General features: G+C 36.7%; 1 protein-coding gene across 8 annotated transcripts in view; it reads right to left on the bottom strand.

The window, feature by feature from the left end:
- The window catches only part of SCN1A (sodium voltage-gated channel alpha subunit 1), a 100,899-nt gene that overhangs the window by 53,823 nt on the left and 28,242 nt on the right, over positions 1-18,834 (bottom strand). For 4 of the 8 annotated variants that reach the window (XM_026852636.1, XM_026852638.1, XM_026852643.1 and 1 more), the window contains 5 exons: positions 14,429-14,747; positions 7,130-7,248; positions 2,175-2,264; positions 1,246-1,374; positions 451-542 (listed from right to left, as the gene is read on the bottom strand). In XM_026852636.1, the coding sequence (XP_026708437.1) occupies positions 451-542; positions 1,246-1,374; positions 2,175-2,264; positions 7,130-7,248; positions 14,429-14,695 (697 nt within the window). In that variant the 5' untranslated portion in view covers positions 14,696-14,747. Of the gene's footprint in view, positions 1-450; positions 543-640; positions 733-1,245; positions 1,375-2,174; positions 2,265-7,129; positions 7,249-14,428; positions 14,748-15,548; positions 15,664-18,834 lie in introns of all 8 variants that reach the window. The other 4 variants (XM_026852637.1, XM_026852641.1, XM_026852642.1 and 1 more) reach the window with 2 other exon arrangements.

Here is an 18,834-nt window from a genome sequence, read left to right as displayed (position 1 = left end):
TTTAAGATAATAAATCCCCCATGCAATGCCCATGCTATTCTTTATTATCTTATTCCTTCATCTTCTTACTAAGTCAACATTTCAAACAGCTCTACTTTTTAGACACAAATATTCACAACAAGTACCACATAACATCATGTAGGTAAAATACACATGGGTAAGAAAACCAGGGTTACTGATAATTGTTGAATGTGGAGAAGAAAGCTTGACATCATACGATGCAAACCACACACACTGTGTACTGCAATGTCTCATGCAAGAATCTGTTAAACTCAAAGGCTGATTTAAGAAGGAAAGACCTCATGTCAAAAAGCAATGAATCAGAGATTTCAGTGAATTAGAATATCTTCTGATTCTTGCTTTTTTTGTGGAACGAAATAAGACGTTTAAAAAATATTAATTCCATTTCAGTCAATTAAAGTCAGCCTCAGTGTTTAACCTAGCTCTCACCTGGAATGACTGATATTGTTTTCAAAGCTCGGAGAACTCTGAATGTTCTCAACGCTGAGACATTGCCCAGGTCCACAAACTCTGTCACATATCTGCAATAGGGGAGTTCACACACAAACACAATGACAGGATAAAAAGGAACAGTTGGGAGGTACAAGGGGCCTAACACCTTACACCAGTTACTTCTTACCTGGGATTACAGAAATAGTTTTCAAAGCTCTCAATACTCTGAAAGTTCGAAGAGCTGAAACATTGCCTAGGTTTACAAATTCTGTTACATACCTGTAGGATTAAATCACAGTTATTCAGAATTTAGGCAAAGTTTATGCTACTTACTTGGGTCTTTCATCAAGACCGCTTTGGCGTTTTAGCAAAAAATTAAATAGCAACAGTCAGAGGTTTACCTTTCACTGCAGTTTGCCTTGCATTAATATGCTTTCAGAGCCTTCAGTTAAATTAAATGTCTCTGAAGTGAATCACAGTGATTTAACTTTGAAAGCCTAAAATTTATCTAGACTAGATTGGTAAGTTTGGAGAATGAAGTCAAAGGGATGCTCCTTTTCTGCTCAGAGAAAAAAATGCAGGACATGAAATTAGCCTCTCTAATACTAGCTGTACTAATGGCTTCTGCAGTATTTATTTTTACATAAAAATATACATATTAGAATGTGAAAATTGTTTTAGACAAAAGTAAATCCATTCAAGAATTTCCATTTAATGAAATTGATATGGATACTAATTTCATGCCCTTTTTGCCCTTCGCTTTCAAGGAAAAGGCAAAAAACAAGAACTTACGCAAAGGTAATGACAGTGAAATCAAGCCAGTTCCATGGATCTCGAAGAAAAGTAAAATCTTCTAAGCAAAAGCCCCTTGCAATGATTTTTATGAGTGACTCAAACGTGTAAATTCCAGTGAACGTGTACCTGGAAAATATAGTAAAATTTAATCAAAATAAGTAGCAACATTTCATATTGTCAACCTGATGATCAAATGAATGACTTTTTTTTACTTCAAAACTGGAAAAGAAATACAGTAAATAAGCAATTTCTTCTCAAATGCATTATATTAATAATATATACTTGTGCATTTACATGCATTATTCGTGACATGATGTGGAAGTACAGCAGTCCTGATCTTGTACATTAATCAAAATAAATAATCCATCAAATAGATGACACACATTAAAAATGTATTGATGACACGGAGTTTAAAAGTATACAACACTAGATCTGCTACTGTTACCCAAGAAGGTTGTGAGCATAAGTTACTGGATACTGTCTGAATGACTAACATTGAAGACATCTAGTATTAAATATAAAAAGAGACTAAATATACACTGAATTCCCACTTTAGGAATATTTTTGTTTATATGCTGTCCTTAACTGGTGTTTACAAACAGATGGCCACGGTTCTGCTACTGATGCAGTGGCATTAGGGGTAAAAGGAGGGGTAAAAGCATTGCATAGATGCTTAAACCATCAAGATGAGAGAAAACTAGTGGAATCTTAGTAGAACTCTATCTGTAAACAACTTTCATTTTTTCTACCCAATTGTTTTACTAGAAGGAGATTTAAATAATTATTCAACATTTCTACATAGTTTAGAGAGGAAATAATAGTATTGTCTCATGACAGTTCCAGCCAGCACACATGGCTGCTGTTACTGTCATGCTGACTCCTAGAGGCACAATCAAAGGTATCGTTAAATAACACATGCAACTTACTCTACATTCTTAGTCCAGTCTGGAGGGTTACTCATGGTCATAAATACACAGTTGGTCAAAATAGTGCACATGATAAGCATGCTGAATAATGTAGGTTATAGTTAAGGAAAACACGACAGTAACTCATACAATATCACATCAGCCATATATCTTAAGCACAGTAAAATATTGCCACTTATACAAATCTTTCAGACTTTCTTAAACATTGCACATATATTTTGCTTAACCTGGTAGTTTTCACTTTAGCACATTGAACTTTAATATTAGTCTTGATTTGTTGATGTTCTGATGCTATTTGTTGATGTCCTCATGTTTTGTGTTCAGTTGGTAGTGGAAGGCGATGGAGAGGGCTCTCGCATGCCTGGAAGGCAACGTGAGCTGAGTAACAGCCAAAACTGAAATAACTTGCAGAAGAATATTGTCTTACTTAAATACCTGACATGTCTGAATAAGTGTTAGTCTTTCACTCTACAGTTTTGGTACTAAACTCAACACCTGGCATATGCAAGGTAAAAAAAGTTGATCCTATTTACCATGAGTCAGAGCTGTAGAGAAAGCACACACCACCCCAGCACCCAGCACAGCCAGTCTGTCAAAAACACAAAACAAACACAGAACGCTGTTTTTAATTGCTGAAAGACTGTATTCCATGTTTCCCTATCACTAGTTTAGCAGTACATGCTTCAGTCAGTGAAGCAGAAATCCAAAGAGAGCTCACAGATTAAGGTGAATAATTTTCCAATATTGTTCTTTGGCGCTCTCAAAACACATTAGCAGCAAAAGAAGCGTCTCTTGTTCTACCAGTGGTGTAATTTTTAAACGGTTCAATAGTACCTTGTGGTCAATTGCTTGAAAACCAAAGAAAACTGATGAAGAGTGGAATGACATTTTTTATTTAGAGGTCTAGCAAGGAACAGTTAGGGATTCTGGGACTATGAAACCCAGAGTAAGAGCTCAAAGGGGTGCATGGTAGGGAGGTGGGACAGTCTACTGGGGCTTCATTACACCCAGTGCAATGTTCTTGGTTTACAGTTCACTGGTTCTGCAAACAGTGTGGCCTTTTCAGAGCCATAAAATAAACTCGATTATTCAGATATTTGAAAATAGTCTAGACCAAAACCTGACTAAAAATGGCCACATGATGGCAGCAAACACCTTTATGCCAAATGGTTAACTATTTTTTTCCTCTAGTCATCTCTCTAAATAATGTGTTCCTTAAAACTAGTTGCATCAACATAACTAGCAAAGAAGCTACCTTCAACTGAAGAAATCCATTTACAGGTAAACTTGTATATAAGAGCCCAGGATTTTTTTTTTCTTTTCTTTTCTTAAATACAGCAGGTAACATATTGTTGTTGGGGTTATACTTTTATGTCATGAACAAAAAATAACCCTTCACTCTACGTGAAGGAGGAATAGGAGAAGTAACATCTCAGCCTAAACTTTGCAGAAAATTTGTACAAACATTAAGATCACTTGCAGATACAAACTTGAGCATATCTTTTCAAGTAAACATTCAAATCATAGGGAAAGATTTAACTGCCTGATTCCCATAGATAGGTCAGTGACCTTTGCCTAAATGCCCGACAAGCAGTGAATATTGTGATATCTTTCAGTAAGTGACTTCATTAGTTTTGAAGATCGTGTTGTAATACAAGCTCGATACAGTAAAAAATCATTGTTTAGTGGCTTAGAATAAATTATTAGTATGCCTTACAATGCTTGTCCTCACAGTCCACAGACAGCTCTAAAGATTTGGACTTGATATGAGTGTACCATTCCTTTAAATAAAGAGAATCCATCTTGGTAGCAGAAAAAAATGGAAATGCCTGGGTGCAGCTTCAGTAGTCTCACAAAACAGTTAAAGGAGAGGCATATCCACTTAGGAGACCTGAGGTTTTATCCCTGTGCAGTGTATTATGCGTTTACAGCTAGGTATCACAGCAAAGGTCACAGGTAGATCCTTGCACATTGCTCTGTCTGTATATAACTCACCACATCTGTGTGATGCATGGCCAAAGTGCTGTTCACTCTTAAAGGGAGCAGATGATCAATAAGGGCTAACATACCTTGAAATATAAGCTCTGGCCATGCTTTCCCTTACAGGAATCTCAAACAATGTCGGTGCCTCTCTTCCTTCTATCACATTTTGAGTGATTTACAACCTCAGTGTTCCCTTAATTTAGTATTTTATATTCTATGATAATTCAACTATACACATAGGTGATCAGGTCTCATAAATGATTCCTTCATGGAAATGCACTTTTTCATGCTCTCCCATACAGGCAGGCAGTAGGGTTGGAGGAACTATACAGCGTCAAGCTAATCGATTACTGGAGCAGCTGAAGTCTCGTATTGCCTGTGTGGACTTGGTGGAAGATGAAGACTGGGAAAAACAAACACTGCCAATTTCACAGATACCTGCTGGCAGTCAGACCACACTGAGTAACACTGTAATTTCAGCTTCCAAAGGCTAGCACAGGGGTATTTAGCAGGTACCACATTTTCTCTAGAGCATCCTCCTGTTCCTTTCTAACCCTCCTTGTATGCTGTAGCTCAAGTCACTGCCACATCCCTTTTTTGGGCTGCTCAATGATCCACCTATTCTTACTTTTTCATACTTTCCTGGATTAATTGCCAAAGTCTGTCCATCTCCCATCACTCCTGTGTTGCCCCCTCAGTTCTACACTCTACCTTAACCCAAGTCAGACAGGCAAAAGGAAAAAACAAAACAAAACAAAAAACAACAACACACACATACAAAAAAAAACCAAAACAAACAACAAACCAAACAAAAAACCCACCAAAAAAAAAGTGCAGCAGAATACCAGGAAGCAAGTCACCAGAGCATAAGAGAGAAAAATTCATGATGCTACCAGTTCCTGTATCTGGTATAACAACAGATACTGGCAGTGAGGAAAAGCAATTGCAGGGAAAGTCTCCAAGCACTGGGAAGAGACACACTCTGGGCACATGTGATCAGAGTGTCCTATACAGAGGTTTAGAGAATTTGGAAGATGTACAGATGAACTTTTTCCAACCAATGGGCCAATTTCATTGTGCTCAACACAAATTTTTCACACTGGAAGGCACAGTTCTGTTACAAAGGTCAAAATGCCTAATACAAACCTCAAAACATGAGGGCAGTAGAACTTATTGATTGATAAAAATCAGAAAGTAAACTCCATCACTCCCTAATCTTTTTTCTTATAGGTAGCTAACCTTGTATAGGCGACTGAAATCTAAGCTGCATTATGGAATATATAGCATGGTTCTTAGTTAAACACATTCATACTTGCAGTGTTTGTACTATACTGAATTTTAAAAAAAAGAAAAGAAAAAAAAGAGAAGAAAAATAAAGAGCCTGTGCATCTATTTTTATACTTAAGATGAAAAAACTCTACTTCTGTTTCTAAGATAAAAATAGCCATCCCATAGTTAGCTGGCTGGAAAGGAAATTAGTCCATATAGTGAAAGGAAATCTCCTCCTACAATAGACTTAAATGGCATGATCAAACAATCAGTTCATAGATAGGAGGAAAAATATTGGATTTGCATATTGTTTATTAGAATTGCTTTTGTTCTGACTGCCATCAAGACCAGTTGGATACTCTTTGAACATGATTAGGAGGAACTTAAAACCAAAACCAAAATCAGTTATCAGCACACCAGTAAACATCATTACCTACAACTAGCACAGACGCAGGGTTGGAAGGTATTGTAAATCGGTCTGCAACTTGAATGGATGAGCATTTGTTAGAAGCTCCAATCTGACAGTATTTGGCTGCGTTTTCTCACCATCACCATAACACCACTATGTCTGTAGGTCTCTGTCAGGTCATTTAGCACCTAGCCCCAAATGCTCCCTGACTCCTCCCCAGACTTCTTCCCCTTCTTTCACTGCTTTAACTTCTAAGGAGGTCAGAGGAAAAGGTCTACTTACTGAGTCAGCAGCAGCCTTTTTTATTCCTTTTTCCAAAGACCTAGAAGATTCTGCCAGTAGTCTCTTAATAGCAAGACTTCTGTATTTGACCAACTGTTCAATGTTAAAAGTCCTACTGCCATACTGAAGTTTTTATATTTGTTGACTACTTTTCCCAGTCCTGGGGTTTTGCGAGAAAAGTGCAGCAAAACTTCACCAGCTAGAAATCCCTGCTAACCTTTTATGAACATCAGGCACAGATCCCACCTACCAGTCTAACACTTTACCTTGTGCACCATCCGATCAGTTATTGTCCTCCAATCTGTCCACCATCTGCACATATAGATGCTTTGCAAACCGCCTGCAGGACTGCTACCTCTGCTTTCTGGCAATGTATGAAATTTGGCAGAGGCTTATGGTGTGACTGGGCAGGTTTGGGAATGTGAGATTCAGCCTGTGTGAACCAGGGTTCCAGGCATGCTGCTGCAAAAGACTATAAAGCTGGTCTTGAGGTTGGCCTCAGAAGGACCACTAAAATGCAACATAAACATATCCCTGAGCTAGCCATTCCTGAGCAGCTGCATATCTGCCTAACTGCTTGCAAAACTCAGAGCTCTTCTGGAATTTGTGAATACAAATTTCATTTTTTTGAAAAAAACAACAACAAAAAATATTTTTTTTATGAAGAAGCTTCATAGCACAAAAAATAATCTGGAATACAAAAAATTTCAATGTTAAAATAAAACTGAAGAAACTTTTCTGAAAAATTGATAAAGATGGATTCTTAAATCCATCTGCAGATTCATACAGCAGAAGTATTAAAATTTAGCAGGTTAACTAAAACACATCTACCTATATGTTATATACACATTTTCTAGTACTTTTAAAACCTTATCATAAGTCTTCCACTGTAAAATGAAAATAAAATTAACAGCCTACAAAAAACTTTATTTACAATGGAATAGAAAGCATTATGAGTTTTCTTAATTTCTGTGTGCGCATAACATTTTGAACAACCACTGAAAAAGGATATGAATGTACCAAAATTTTAATAGCTATTTTTCTAAGAGGATTGAAGGGAGTTAAAATGTACAGGGCGGAGGTGGCACTGAACCGGAAGATAGCCTTCCCCTTATTCAATACTATAAAGGTCTGAAAAAGAGAAAGAAAAGACATCTTATAAGTGTATATTCACTGTATATGCTCATATAAAAACTTTTCCTAGGACCAATCACCAAAGCTGTAACTTTTTGATTAGCTAATATACAAAAAACATAACTAATTTTAAAAAATAAAACATATTTCCAGTACTTACCTGAAGTACCTGACATATGAAAATATGTAAATTAAAAAACATTAATTAATTAGTGCTTTTATACTAGTTCTCCATTAAACAAACTCAATATAGTAGTATGATTCATTTACATGATGTGTTTCTTGTAAAAAAAAGGTGCAGAAATTAACTAAAATTATAATTTTATTTATGTTTTCCCATAGAAAATCTCTCTTCCTGTTTGAAATACCATAAGCAGTGAAACCTCACTTGCAGATGTTAATGATGTGTTAGTAAGAGAAATCCTTATAGAAATGGATTTAATAGCCTGCCCATTTGTTCATGTTTTTTATTCTAGTCTGTTTCTTTGTTCTAAAGAGAGAGGGAAATTGCAGTAACACGTATAGCCATGAGTAGGTAGATCTCTGAAGACTGTGAGCATCTGCATAAACCTTACTGGAGGAGAGCAAGAGATACATCCCAGAAAACGTCCCGGCACAATTGTGGTTTGCAGTGAAACTTGCCCAGAACATACATACTTATTAAATTTAAATTTTAACAGCTAAAGAGCCTATCGAATCTGGAGAAACTTAAAGGCATGAAAGCCTTACTTCAGAGTATTGTAGAAGACACTGTAGGCTGAAAGCTTGTCTATTTTTCTCAAAAAAATCCATGAGCCAAATATAAATGGTATGAGAGTGAACTGTACAAATATTACTTTGCTTCCACTGTAGGCCATCATGGCTGCAACAACATTAACACTACAGCATGGGAAAAGGAAACTCTCAGGTTTCTTTGTGGCACTAAGATGCTCTTCAACTGCAAGATTAATCAGAAGAGAATGAAAAATACTGCAAAAGGAAAGCTCAGTACCTCAGAAGATATCCACATGCACTGGAAGGGATGATGCAAGGATTATAGCATAAATTCAAACTGAATTAAAAATCCTGAAGAATTTGTCCAAGAGAAGTGTCCAAAAATGGGGTTTTTTTGTTTGTTTGTGTCAGAGTCTCATATTTCATAAATAAGATATGATAAAGCCTCCTTGGTTTTCGTTAATGTTGCTGATGAAGTGAGCTGTAAACTAGTATGCCAGTGGAAGTGTGGGCATGTTGGTCTCTTCTGGTGCCCGTGACATTGAGCATTGCTTCAAGACTGTAAGAAAGTGGACTACAAGGCTATTTCTGGGAAGGCTGGCAGACAGTGAAAATATGCAAAGGAGGTTCAAGAAGAACGATTCTTCAATCTGCTTAGATTTGGGAAGCTTAGTATGTATGGGCCATGGAGTACAGATACAAATCTCTAGGAGCACTGAGGTGGAGACGCAAATGGAGATGAGGGTTTCCACCAGTCTGTGACAGATACCAAGTACTGAAGGCAGAGGAGAAGAAGGGATTAAGCCCTGAGGAAAAGCTGTCCCACTCCCAACTCCCTTGTTGGCTTCTTCCCTGAGCTGTCTCTCCATCATAGCTCTACATGACACTCCTTCCTATACTGACCAAACCCCTTAAAAGATATTAATAGTGAGACTTGTCTTGAGTACAAATTCAAGATTTGTAGGAATGGTACAATATATCTATTTGATTTCCCTGTTTCTGCACAGAAATGGAGAAAGTGTGTATGAAACTGAGGACAGTAGGACAAAGCCTGAGCTAATGTTTCCAAATTAGGCTTCCAGTTATGGATTACAGATAATAACAACCTTCAAAGTGTAACTGCCGATGACCTGACCTTAAATGAAGCTTTCATTTTAAATACTGAAGCAACCAAGCAGATGAATGATTTTTTGGCACAATGTTTTAAAGCCTCACACCCCAAAGGGGAAGGTGAGCTTCCCCTTCCAGGTCTGTCCCCAGGACTCACAGCTCAGAAGCCACCAGCTCATGCTCTCAGCTTTTGTAACTATGAGGTAGTTGACAAAATACATTAAAAATCACACTCCCTACTAACTTTGTATCTAAGACTACACCACCTATGTTTAGTCAACCTACATTTTTTTAAAAAATCTTTGAACACAAGCATATTAAACATACATCTTTCTTCCAGAGTGCCTTATGGAAAATAACAGCATGCTGGCACAGCTCCAGTTTCAGTTGGAAGCTGCTGCTATTTTAGCTGTTCTACTTTCTGCTGCCCTGCATAAGCAGAACCAACAAGACATAAATTCCCTACCTTAGTTTTAATTTTTCACTCAAAGCATCTTTGTGACTGGAGCCTTCAGAATGACTTTTTTGGTCCCTGACTTCTAGCCTTAAACATTAACTAAAATTGTATCTTATCTCTGAAGAATTTTCATAAAAAAACACAGATAACAGCTGATATCCAATCCCTGTGGAAGCTTCCCTCCCTGGTAAGCCTTCTGTATCTCATTCCAGTCTCAACCTAGATGCAAGCCAATGTGTAGGCAGTGTGGATGAACATGAAGTATTGTACCCAAAGCTGTCAGGACAAAGTAGGCATACACTGAGAAAAGCTAAATAAATTCTAAGCAAATTGTAAGATTAATGTTTGTATATGAAGGATTATGTATACTTTTCAGGGCTCAGGTTTTATAAAGTGCTTTAATCATTTTATAAAGGCAGGAAAACTACTCACACTCAAAGCAGTCAAGTCTGAATATGAATTCAAAGAAATCCCTGAAGACAAGTCTCTGATTTCCTGTTTTTGAATCTGTAACCTGAATCCCAGTTCTGTAACTTCTGCTATATTTGATATAAACCCAGAAACTGCTTTCTTAGGAGGGAAAAGGAGGAGGAGGAGTATTTTGAGAAGGTGCAGCTAAGAGGGACAAAAAGTCCACACTGAACAAGGATATGGTCTCCAAGAACCTCTTGGGACAAAGAATTCCCCAAACCTTCTTTCTCTTCTCCTTCCTTCCAGTTAGCTTTAAACATAGTTTCTGGAGGGCTACATTTAGTAGGCTGACTGCTACTCCATTGCATTTTCACTTCCTACAGTTAAAGAAACACCATCTAAATCCTCATAGGACCTCCTGAAAGGCAAAACATGACATTGTTGAGCCAAGTCCTTAGCTTCTTGGGAAAAGCCTGAGGGGCAGCTAGAACAAGAGATTAATGGCATATTGGAAGATGGCATTTCTTGGTTTTGTGGTTATCTTTTGAAACTATGTTTTTTTTTTTTTTTTTTTTTTTTCTGTTTGAACTTTTCAGTTAAAAATTCTTTCACTTACAACTATCAAAAATAGCTATGGCATTCACCTTTTCTGATGTAAAGAAGTGATTTTACAGAATCCTTTTTTTTCTGCAACCTAAGACAAGTCTGAGAATCCCAGGAGCTAGTGGTTTAACTTATGAACTGATATTACCAAGTTCCCAGGCAAAAGAAGGCACCTTTTCTGACAGATATTGTTCAATATCCTTCTGGCAAGAGGCAGAGCACTGAGTGGCAACCAAAAATGCTATATCTATATTATAGCAGGAGTAAAGTGAGGTAAGACCCATTTAATTCCACCTATTCTTTCCCTCCTCTTTAATGTAGCAGCCTAGGTTCAAGAGAAAAACAGACAGCCCTTAAAGAATGAAACCAAGTGGACCAGATCTTGATGCATTCCTGCAGGTCAGGATCCTAGGGAGTTCCAGCTGATCCTTTCTCCATAGACAATGATGTGAACCTCCTTGTTCCTTTGTGAAGGCAACTTGAGCATGAACAGGCAGTCACTATTATACTGGGAACACACTAATTTGCACTTACACAGAAGTGGAACACAAAAAATGGGTAAAGTCCGATTGCATTTTTACTCCATTTTGGATTTAAAAAAAGAACATTGCAACCATTTAAAGACACTGAACTTCACAGTTCTAAAGACCAACTTTGTTGACCACCACAGTCAGCAGCATTTCATTATAATAAAATAATAAGAAAATAAAACCAGGTATTGTATTACATTATAACAAATTAATTATGTTGCTGGGATTCAGGCTGTGATACAGTGTAAATCAATAATACTATCAGGTGTGTAAATTTGCTATAAGGGGCTGTTCTGTTGTCAAACAGCAGTTGTCAATTTTTTCCTTTTTCTTTCAGCTTCAGATTAATATTGAATATGAATATGTCTTCTTTGGTTGCAGGTTTTACATAGAAGCACTGTTACAAAACCATAAAACTAGCACATCTATCTGGTTTTGTTTCTCTTAACAGATTTTCCCATTTTTAACTTTTGATCTCAGGGTTATGTTATCCACAGATTAAGGCTCCCACAGCAGTTTAACACTTTTATTTATTCCTGTCTTATTTGGTATTAAACTTTATCAAATCATGACATGCACAAACCTATTGCTTAGAAAAATGTCCCAAGGATGAAATGTAAAATACTGTAGATGTTTCAACATTCAATGCGTGCAAAGATGTAGTGAACTTCTTCAATCTTGCTACAAAAATAGGAAAAAAAACCCTTAGTAAGTGGGATGCAATACTTGCATATGAGGCAAATGATGGATGATTTGACTCATGACCCAAATCTGGAATAAAAAAGATATACCTAAAATTCTTGTACCGGTTTCCTGAATAAACACTGTGATAATGTTCAATGGTATAATTTGATTGTGCTGCAGATAACCACTTCTGTTCCCTGTTTGGAAGCCAAACTGATATAGTTTCTGTCAATAAATCACATATAGTTTACATAGAGATCTTAATAGAGGTCTGCAGCAACAGTGGCATCTGCTAATTCATACACTTATCCTAACACTTTCTTGCAAATAAATATTTTCCTTCATTCTAGTGTTTTTCATTAGATCCATATCTTTTCAGATAGATGCTTCCCCAAGCGGAAATATAAATTCTCTAGCCATCATGCAGCAGTTATCAGACACTGGGCAAGGGTGTGCTGACTGACTTCTTGGTTTTACAAGGTGGAATTCAGAAAGGGATAAAGAGAAAGCTGAAATGTTAAACGGTACAGAGGTAAACGCATTGAGCATTGAGTACTTCATGTCTTCCTGGAGATGTTCACTTCTGCATCAGGCTTTTCTCAGACTATTTCTTCTGATACTTGCAGGAGCATCAACTGCTACCAGTACTCTCAAAAGACAAGTAAGTGGATCAAGATAAAAGTCTTTCCAGAATTCACTCAACTAGATCAGAAAATCTAGGAATTAGATATTTCAGTCAAGTTACTGATGTAAAACTGAAATAGGAGTTGGATTTCTGTTAGGAAAGTCTATTTTCTTCTGACTGAGGGAAGAAAATTGAGAGAATTGTAGTGTGTGAGAAATTTTTGTCTTGTTTTTGACTGACAGGGCTGTTTCTATTTCTGTCCTGTAGAAGATTAAAGCACGTGCATAGAGAGGAAGTGTGGACTTCAGCACAAAGAGAATCCCAGTGGGTATGTAACTTGCCCATAATAGTTACTTAGTGTGCAAATAAAAAGATTATTCCTTTCAAATAGTACAGATACTTGGTTGAATATGTTCAGCTGATTTAATTCCATTTCTTGCCACTCTATCATCAGACCTGGCTGAAGTAGTAAGTTTTGAGCTGCATCTGTGAAGGGACTGAAAGGATCTTCCATTTCTAAGGGCTCTAGAATGGTACCTGTAGGTCATACCTATCATGTATCTGCTTACACTGACACATGGGACAGACTGATTTGACTGTAAAGGTCCAGGATGAGATGTGGGCAGGTAAGGGTATAATTATATGTGATTTTGTATCATAAAGAGACACAATTAGTACAGAACTGTACAAGGGCTGCTTTTATAGAAATGCATCTTTTATCTTTGTGAAAGTAGAACTGTGTTTTAAAGATAAATCTTCATACACTGTGAATGGCAGATAAAGGCTCTTTCAGAGGCATCAAATAATAAAGATAAAAACATTGTTTTCACATGGTATTTTCTTCCTTGTCAAAATAGGACTCATAAGTCATGTGAAATTTAGCGAGCTAAGACACTTAGAGCACAGCACTTTGTGAAAATCAACTTCTGTCCTGGTATTTATAGAGTTTTCATAATCACCATACCTAATAATCAAAATATCACCAAGCTAGCAATCACTACAAACCATGAACCTTTTCTGCTGCATAGAGTTTGTGCAACAGAATCATCCTGAAAGGATTCCAGGGTTGTTCAAGGCCAATTATACCAGAAAATTTTAAATAAGTTTTACACTCTCTTTATGATAGTTTCTGCTTATCCATGTGTTTATCAATTCCATAAATTTCCTAAAAATTTGCTATCAAAGCAACAAATGTGGTCTGCATTGGATCATGCTGTCAGTTTTAAACCTTAGAGAACGCATGGTGTGTTGGTATACTCAGTTGCAGTATATATTTACTTTCTTAAATTTGCAAAGTATATAATCTATTATGCATACACATTTGTGTAGGTATTATATAATACTTATAATCAAAGACAACATACCATGTTTCAGCATTGATATAAATGTCCCTTTGAGATACATTCAATTATATCAAAGGAATAAATTTTTTTGTAAATTAAAGGAAAACGATGAAAAGTTAGTAACCATTAAGGATGATAGATTCTGTCCTGTACCATAGACAGTGGGCATTTTGCTAATGATTGAGAGAGCAGTGAATAGAAGCCTAGATTTTCACAGTATTTATTTATACCTCACTACATCCTTTGTACAACCATATTATACAATCAGTCATAATGTTACATTTCTTGCAAATTTTATTAGCTTAATTCTAAATATAATATTACTGCAAAATTCCTCATTATGTAAAGCACAAGGACCAATGTGCCAAGGGCACACAAGGGTAAATGTGTTCTAAAAACATACGTTATCCATCTAAATCAATTTTTTTATAACTAGAAGATATTGCGTATTTATTTACTAACTTTCTGGAAGGCAGAACCTATATGTATTGCTGGCATCAAACACCTGCTGCTCTTGTGGTACACCTATGTCCTTTTGGCAATGCTCAGATGTTTCTACATTATTAGAATGACATTTTCCTACATGGTTGCAAATTAACAGACTGACGTAACAAGCTATATGACGCCTTCCATGAAATTGAAATGAACATGATAAAGTACTCTAACTCTGGCATGTGAACAGGATTTATGTTAGACTCACTTTTTTATTGATGTAATATGGGTCCATGTCTTCCAAGGGCTCAGACACCATTCCTGGAGGTATGTCGCCATATATAAATGGAAGTGTTTTTCCTGCCTCCAAATCACTGTTTGGCTTTGGCCCATTTTCATCATCATTGTCTTTACGATCTTGTTTAGAATTCTTAGCTTTTTCTGCAGCAATGCGTTGTTCAATAGCTGCAAGAGACTCTCTAGTGAAGTACTGGAAGCTGTCTGGTCCTGGTGGTACAAGCACTGACTGCTCCATCTTCTCATCCTGCACATTTTAATTACCATTTATTCTTCTGCATAGGAAAATACTAAAAGAAAACAGAAAATAAAATTCAAACCAACTTGTTAAAAACACCAAGTAAGAAAAAGATAACTTATTTCAAAATGCTTTTGTTTATGCTGTGTTGGAATGTTCAAATGCACTATACTGAAAATTGTGTAAAGAAAGATAAAGTTTAGTTGGTGATTTGGCAAGAGACACTCGTGTGGTTCTTATGCTAGTTATAGAAACTGCAGTAATTTATCAACTTTAGGACTATAATAAGTCTTTTACTACAAATAAGCAAAAGCATGATACTTAAGAAAAATCAGATACATCCTTTCCTCCTAACTCTAATTATCTTAAAATCACCTCACACTCCTCTGGAATCAATCAGGATTATATTGGTAACTATAAATAGCACAGTTCATCTGAGCTGATGCAGAAATTTCCACTGAGTTCAGCAAGAGTATCAGAAAACAAGCATGGTAGAATAAGAATTTCTATGAAACAAATAAAGATCATCTCTGCATATTATGTTAGTAAAGTAGATGTTCCAAGTAAGTATTTGTAGGAGTAGTTATTCTAGATAATAACAACTGTGGGTTTATTTCAATTTGAATATTACTATCTATCTGGTTCTTTATTCAGTAGCTGTAACTGGATAATTCTGGAAGTATTGAGATATGCATATTTATTTATATATTGCAACTGAGAAAATAAACATGATAGTGGGGAAGGGGAAGGAGTTCTGTTAAAACTATGGTTCTGTCATCTTTCATGCTGCTAAATAATTTTTTGATGGCATCAGACATATAGATGCATATTTGGGCACATAATTGACACATCCCTGAATGTAAAGATATATTTGCAGTCTCTGCTCATTGCTGAGGTCCTTGAGAAATGATCAATCAGGGTTTCAGGAGACTTAAGGATCAATGCTGGTCAGTACTTGTTGAAATAAGCTAGAGATATGGAATGACAGAGAAGTAAGAACACAAGAAATAGTTGGTGGGAAATGTTAAAACAAATGAAAAAAAGGTGACAAACAAACCCAGCAATTATGGAAATAAGCTGAAAAAGATGAGGAAAAGAGAGCGAAAAATGGAAACAAGACCATAAATGAATGTAGAAAGAATGAGGGGAGAAAGTGAAGAATGTGAAAAGAAAAAAATAGGAAGACTGGAAGATTAACAGTATAAAACTGCAGAGATGAAAACAAAGATAAAAAAGTAGGTGGAATAACAGAATATTGGGAAAGTAGAAGGAAGAGAAACAAATATAGATAGGGTTAAACTTTCTATTAAGGAAACAACAATAAGAAGAATAAGAAATCAGATGAGAAATAAAGGGAGGAAAAAAGAAAAATATACCTGGGAAATGAAAAAGACGATCACTAAAATATATTAAGTAATAAACCCCAAACCCTCTAGATCATTAATTCCAGGGTAAGCACAAACATCTTAATCACATGTAGTGATTAAGTAGTGAAATATAGTGGATAATATAAGAAAGAGGGGTCAAACTGCTTGTGGGCTCTATAACATAAATCTTGATTTCTCAGAAAAAAAATTTAAAAAATCATTATTTCACTCGGATGTATAGAATCATCACCCACAATCAGAGGAAAGACTTTAAAGAATCGAGGTGGTAGATTTCTCACTGTAAAAAAATTAAAGGGAGATAATCTCCTACCAAATTGCAAAGTATTCACCCACAGAGTGTAGAATCATGCCAAAAAACTTCTCTAAAGCTTTCCCTTCTTTCTAATGCTGAAAGGAAATGGACTCATCCTGTTTTCTCTCTATTAGGGGGGGAAAAGATATAAGAAAGTGTACCACAACCAACAAGGATTTAAAATCTTCCTCCACATAAAGAACGTTCTCCAGGCATCCCCCAGCTGCCCATTTCAAGGTTCTGTTTACTTCTGGGAATTGACGGTTCAGCCTGTTAACTGCTCAACAGTTTGTACACTCTGACGTTATTTCTCAATGTTCAATCATACCTTGTAGATACTGGGAAAGAAGGAGAAAAAATTACTAGCCACACCGCTGACCTCGCTGATCCCCAAAATGATCCCTGTAAGTGGCGCTCTAAATTGGAAAACAGATCTCATACTGTGCCGCTATTCAAATCTAATGAGAGCCACAGCTGCAGGTGGACACTACTTGCTCTGTGGTTTCCAGGGAGATACAGAGTCTCAAGAAAGAGAGTCAGGCTCTCGTCTCTGTTCAGTTTATTTGGCAAAGGAAGGGACAAAGGCCTCTTCTCTCTTCTCTTTTCTTCTCTCAGCACAGGTACAATCCCCATGGGCACCAGCAAATGAGGCTACACAGTCATGTCTGCCTTTCCCTCTTCTCCTCCTTGTGAGACCCAGGAGGCTGGTTTTCCTCTTTGGCGTTTTTCCTTTGAAAATTCTCTTCATTGTGCCAACCCCCCACTGTACATGGCACTCGGTGTTCCCTGCCATGGTGGCCAGCGAGGGCACAGCAAGCCAACTGAGTCCTGGCGCAGTGGGAGGGAGGTGCTGGAGAGTAGCAAGGGCAATCTCATGTTTTGAAGAGGAAGGAAACGGACAGCCAGTGAGCAGTCAGCAAAGATGGGCTATGAAATCCTATGGTGCTCTGTCAGGATCACCTTTTATTTCAGCTGAGTGTCCCCAGCTGGCATGCACAACAAAGGCGGTAAGCCTGCAGGATTTGCCTGCAGGTGCACGAAAGCAAGCTACTTCATAGCCATTAGTTAAGGTGCAAAAACATTTGATTCAGCTACTGTGTTTACATACCAAGTTTAAAACCAGCAAATGCTGTCGGCTTTTCTAATAATACCTGTATTTTTTTTTTCTGTAGAAAGGAACTTTACATAATTTTTTCTATAATTAATCCTAGAATGTTCCTAGGTCTGTCAGATGTGCATGGAGCTAGCTAGATACACACCTTCAGATGTATCTAAATCTAAATAGGCTGTACTTAACAGTTTTGGGAGACTTCATGAAGATTAAAAACTTTTTATCCTCTATTTAGCAGATTAGAGGATGATATTCCAGATACGTTTTTCTTTTCTTCATTCATTTCCATGATTATAACTCTTCAGATTGCAAATAGAAGTCTGCTATAAATTGAAAAGTCCATACTAAATACACACAGAATTCACTAGTCTTAATCACAAATCTGTTTCATCTGTCATATCACAGAGGTTAACTGCAAGGTTTGTAATTTCTTTATTTTAGTAAATGAATTTACTCTTACTTATCTGTATAGGGTTGAATAACAATTGATACAAGGCCAGTTAATCAACTGATCTCCTTTTGACTTCTGTCAAGTGATTTATTAAATATTGATTGAATAACTACAAATTGCTTACGTGATTCAAATGGAATTCTTTTTCTTTAGCATAGCACTGGTAATTCGAGGAAAGAATATAAGAATACACAAAATAGAGATTTCTTACTGAGTTCTTTCCTACCCTCCTTCTGTAGTGAATGAGATTTTTGTTTCTTTATCTCCAGTGATGTTCGAGTGACTTATGAGCAGTGTATCAGTAGGCAAAACATTTCAAATTTCAAAAAATAAGGTACTTGGAACATTTGAGAATAGAATCATTGTGTTTCCTCTGAAATTTCCCAGGCAAAATATATTCATATATACTTTGTAGTATACATTTTTGTAAACCAGATAATTCCACAGCACACAATATACTGTGTGCATGGACCATCTGTAAACCACATTCAGAGTAAATCTGAAGTTACTCAGCTGCATCTGTGTAATTGCACAATAGACAGTTGACCTGCCCATGCATATAAAGTCTGAAGCATCCAGAACTACACTACATGCACACATCGACCATCTGGGCAATATACGTGCTATTGGTTCTGCCCCTCCCTGATGGACGTGATCTACTGTACACCTTGTGCAGATGTAGAGCTACACATACTTAGAGAGTAACTTACTGTCAAATATCCACAGAGTTTCTGAAAATTTCTAGGGTCTTAAAATTTCACCTAAATAGATTTTCTAGGCAAATTAAAGGGACATGTTGGCAAACAGAAGGAGAGATGACACCTTATCTAACAATGATCCCTAACCAGTTGCACACTAGCCTTTAAAGAAGTCAATTAGATGATACGTAACTCTCTG

Source organism: Athene cunicularia (assembly GCF_003259725.1).
Source record: "Athene cunicularia isolate RWA chromosome 7 unlocalized genomic scaffold, athCun1 chr7_part1, whole genome shotgun sequence".
Lineage (NCBI taxonomy): Eukaryota > Metazoa > Chordata > Aves > Strigiformes > Strigidae > Athene > Athene cunicularia.
This window is presented reverse-complemented; position numbering and strand designations above follow the sequence as displayed.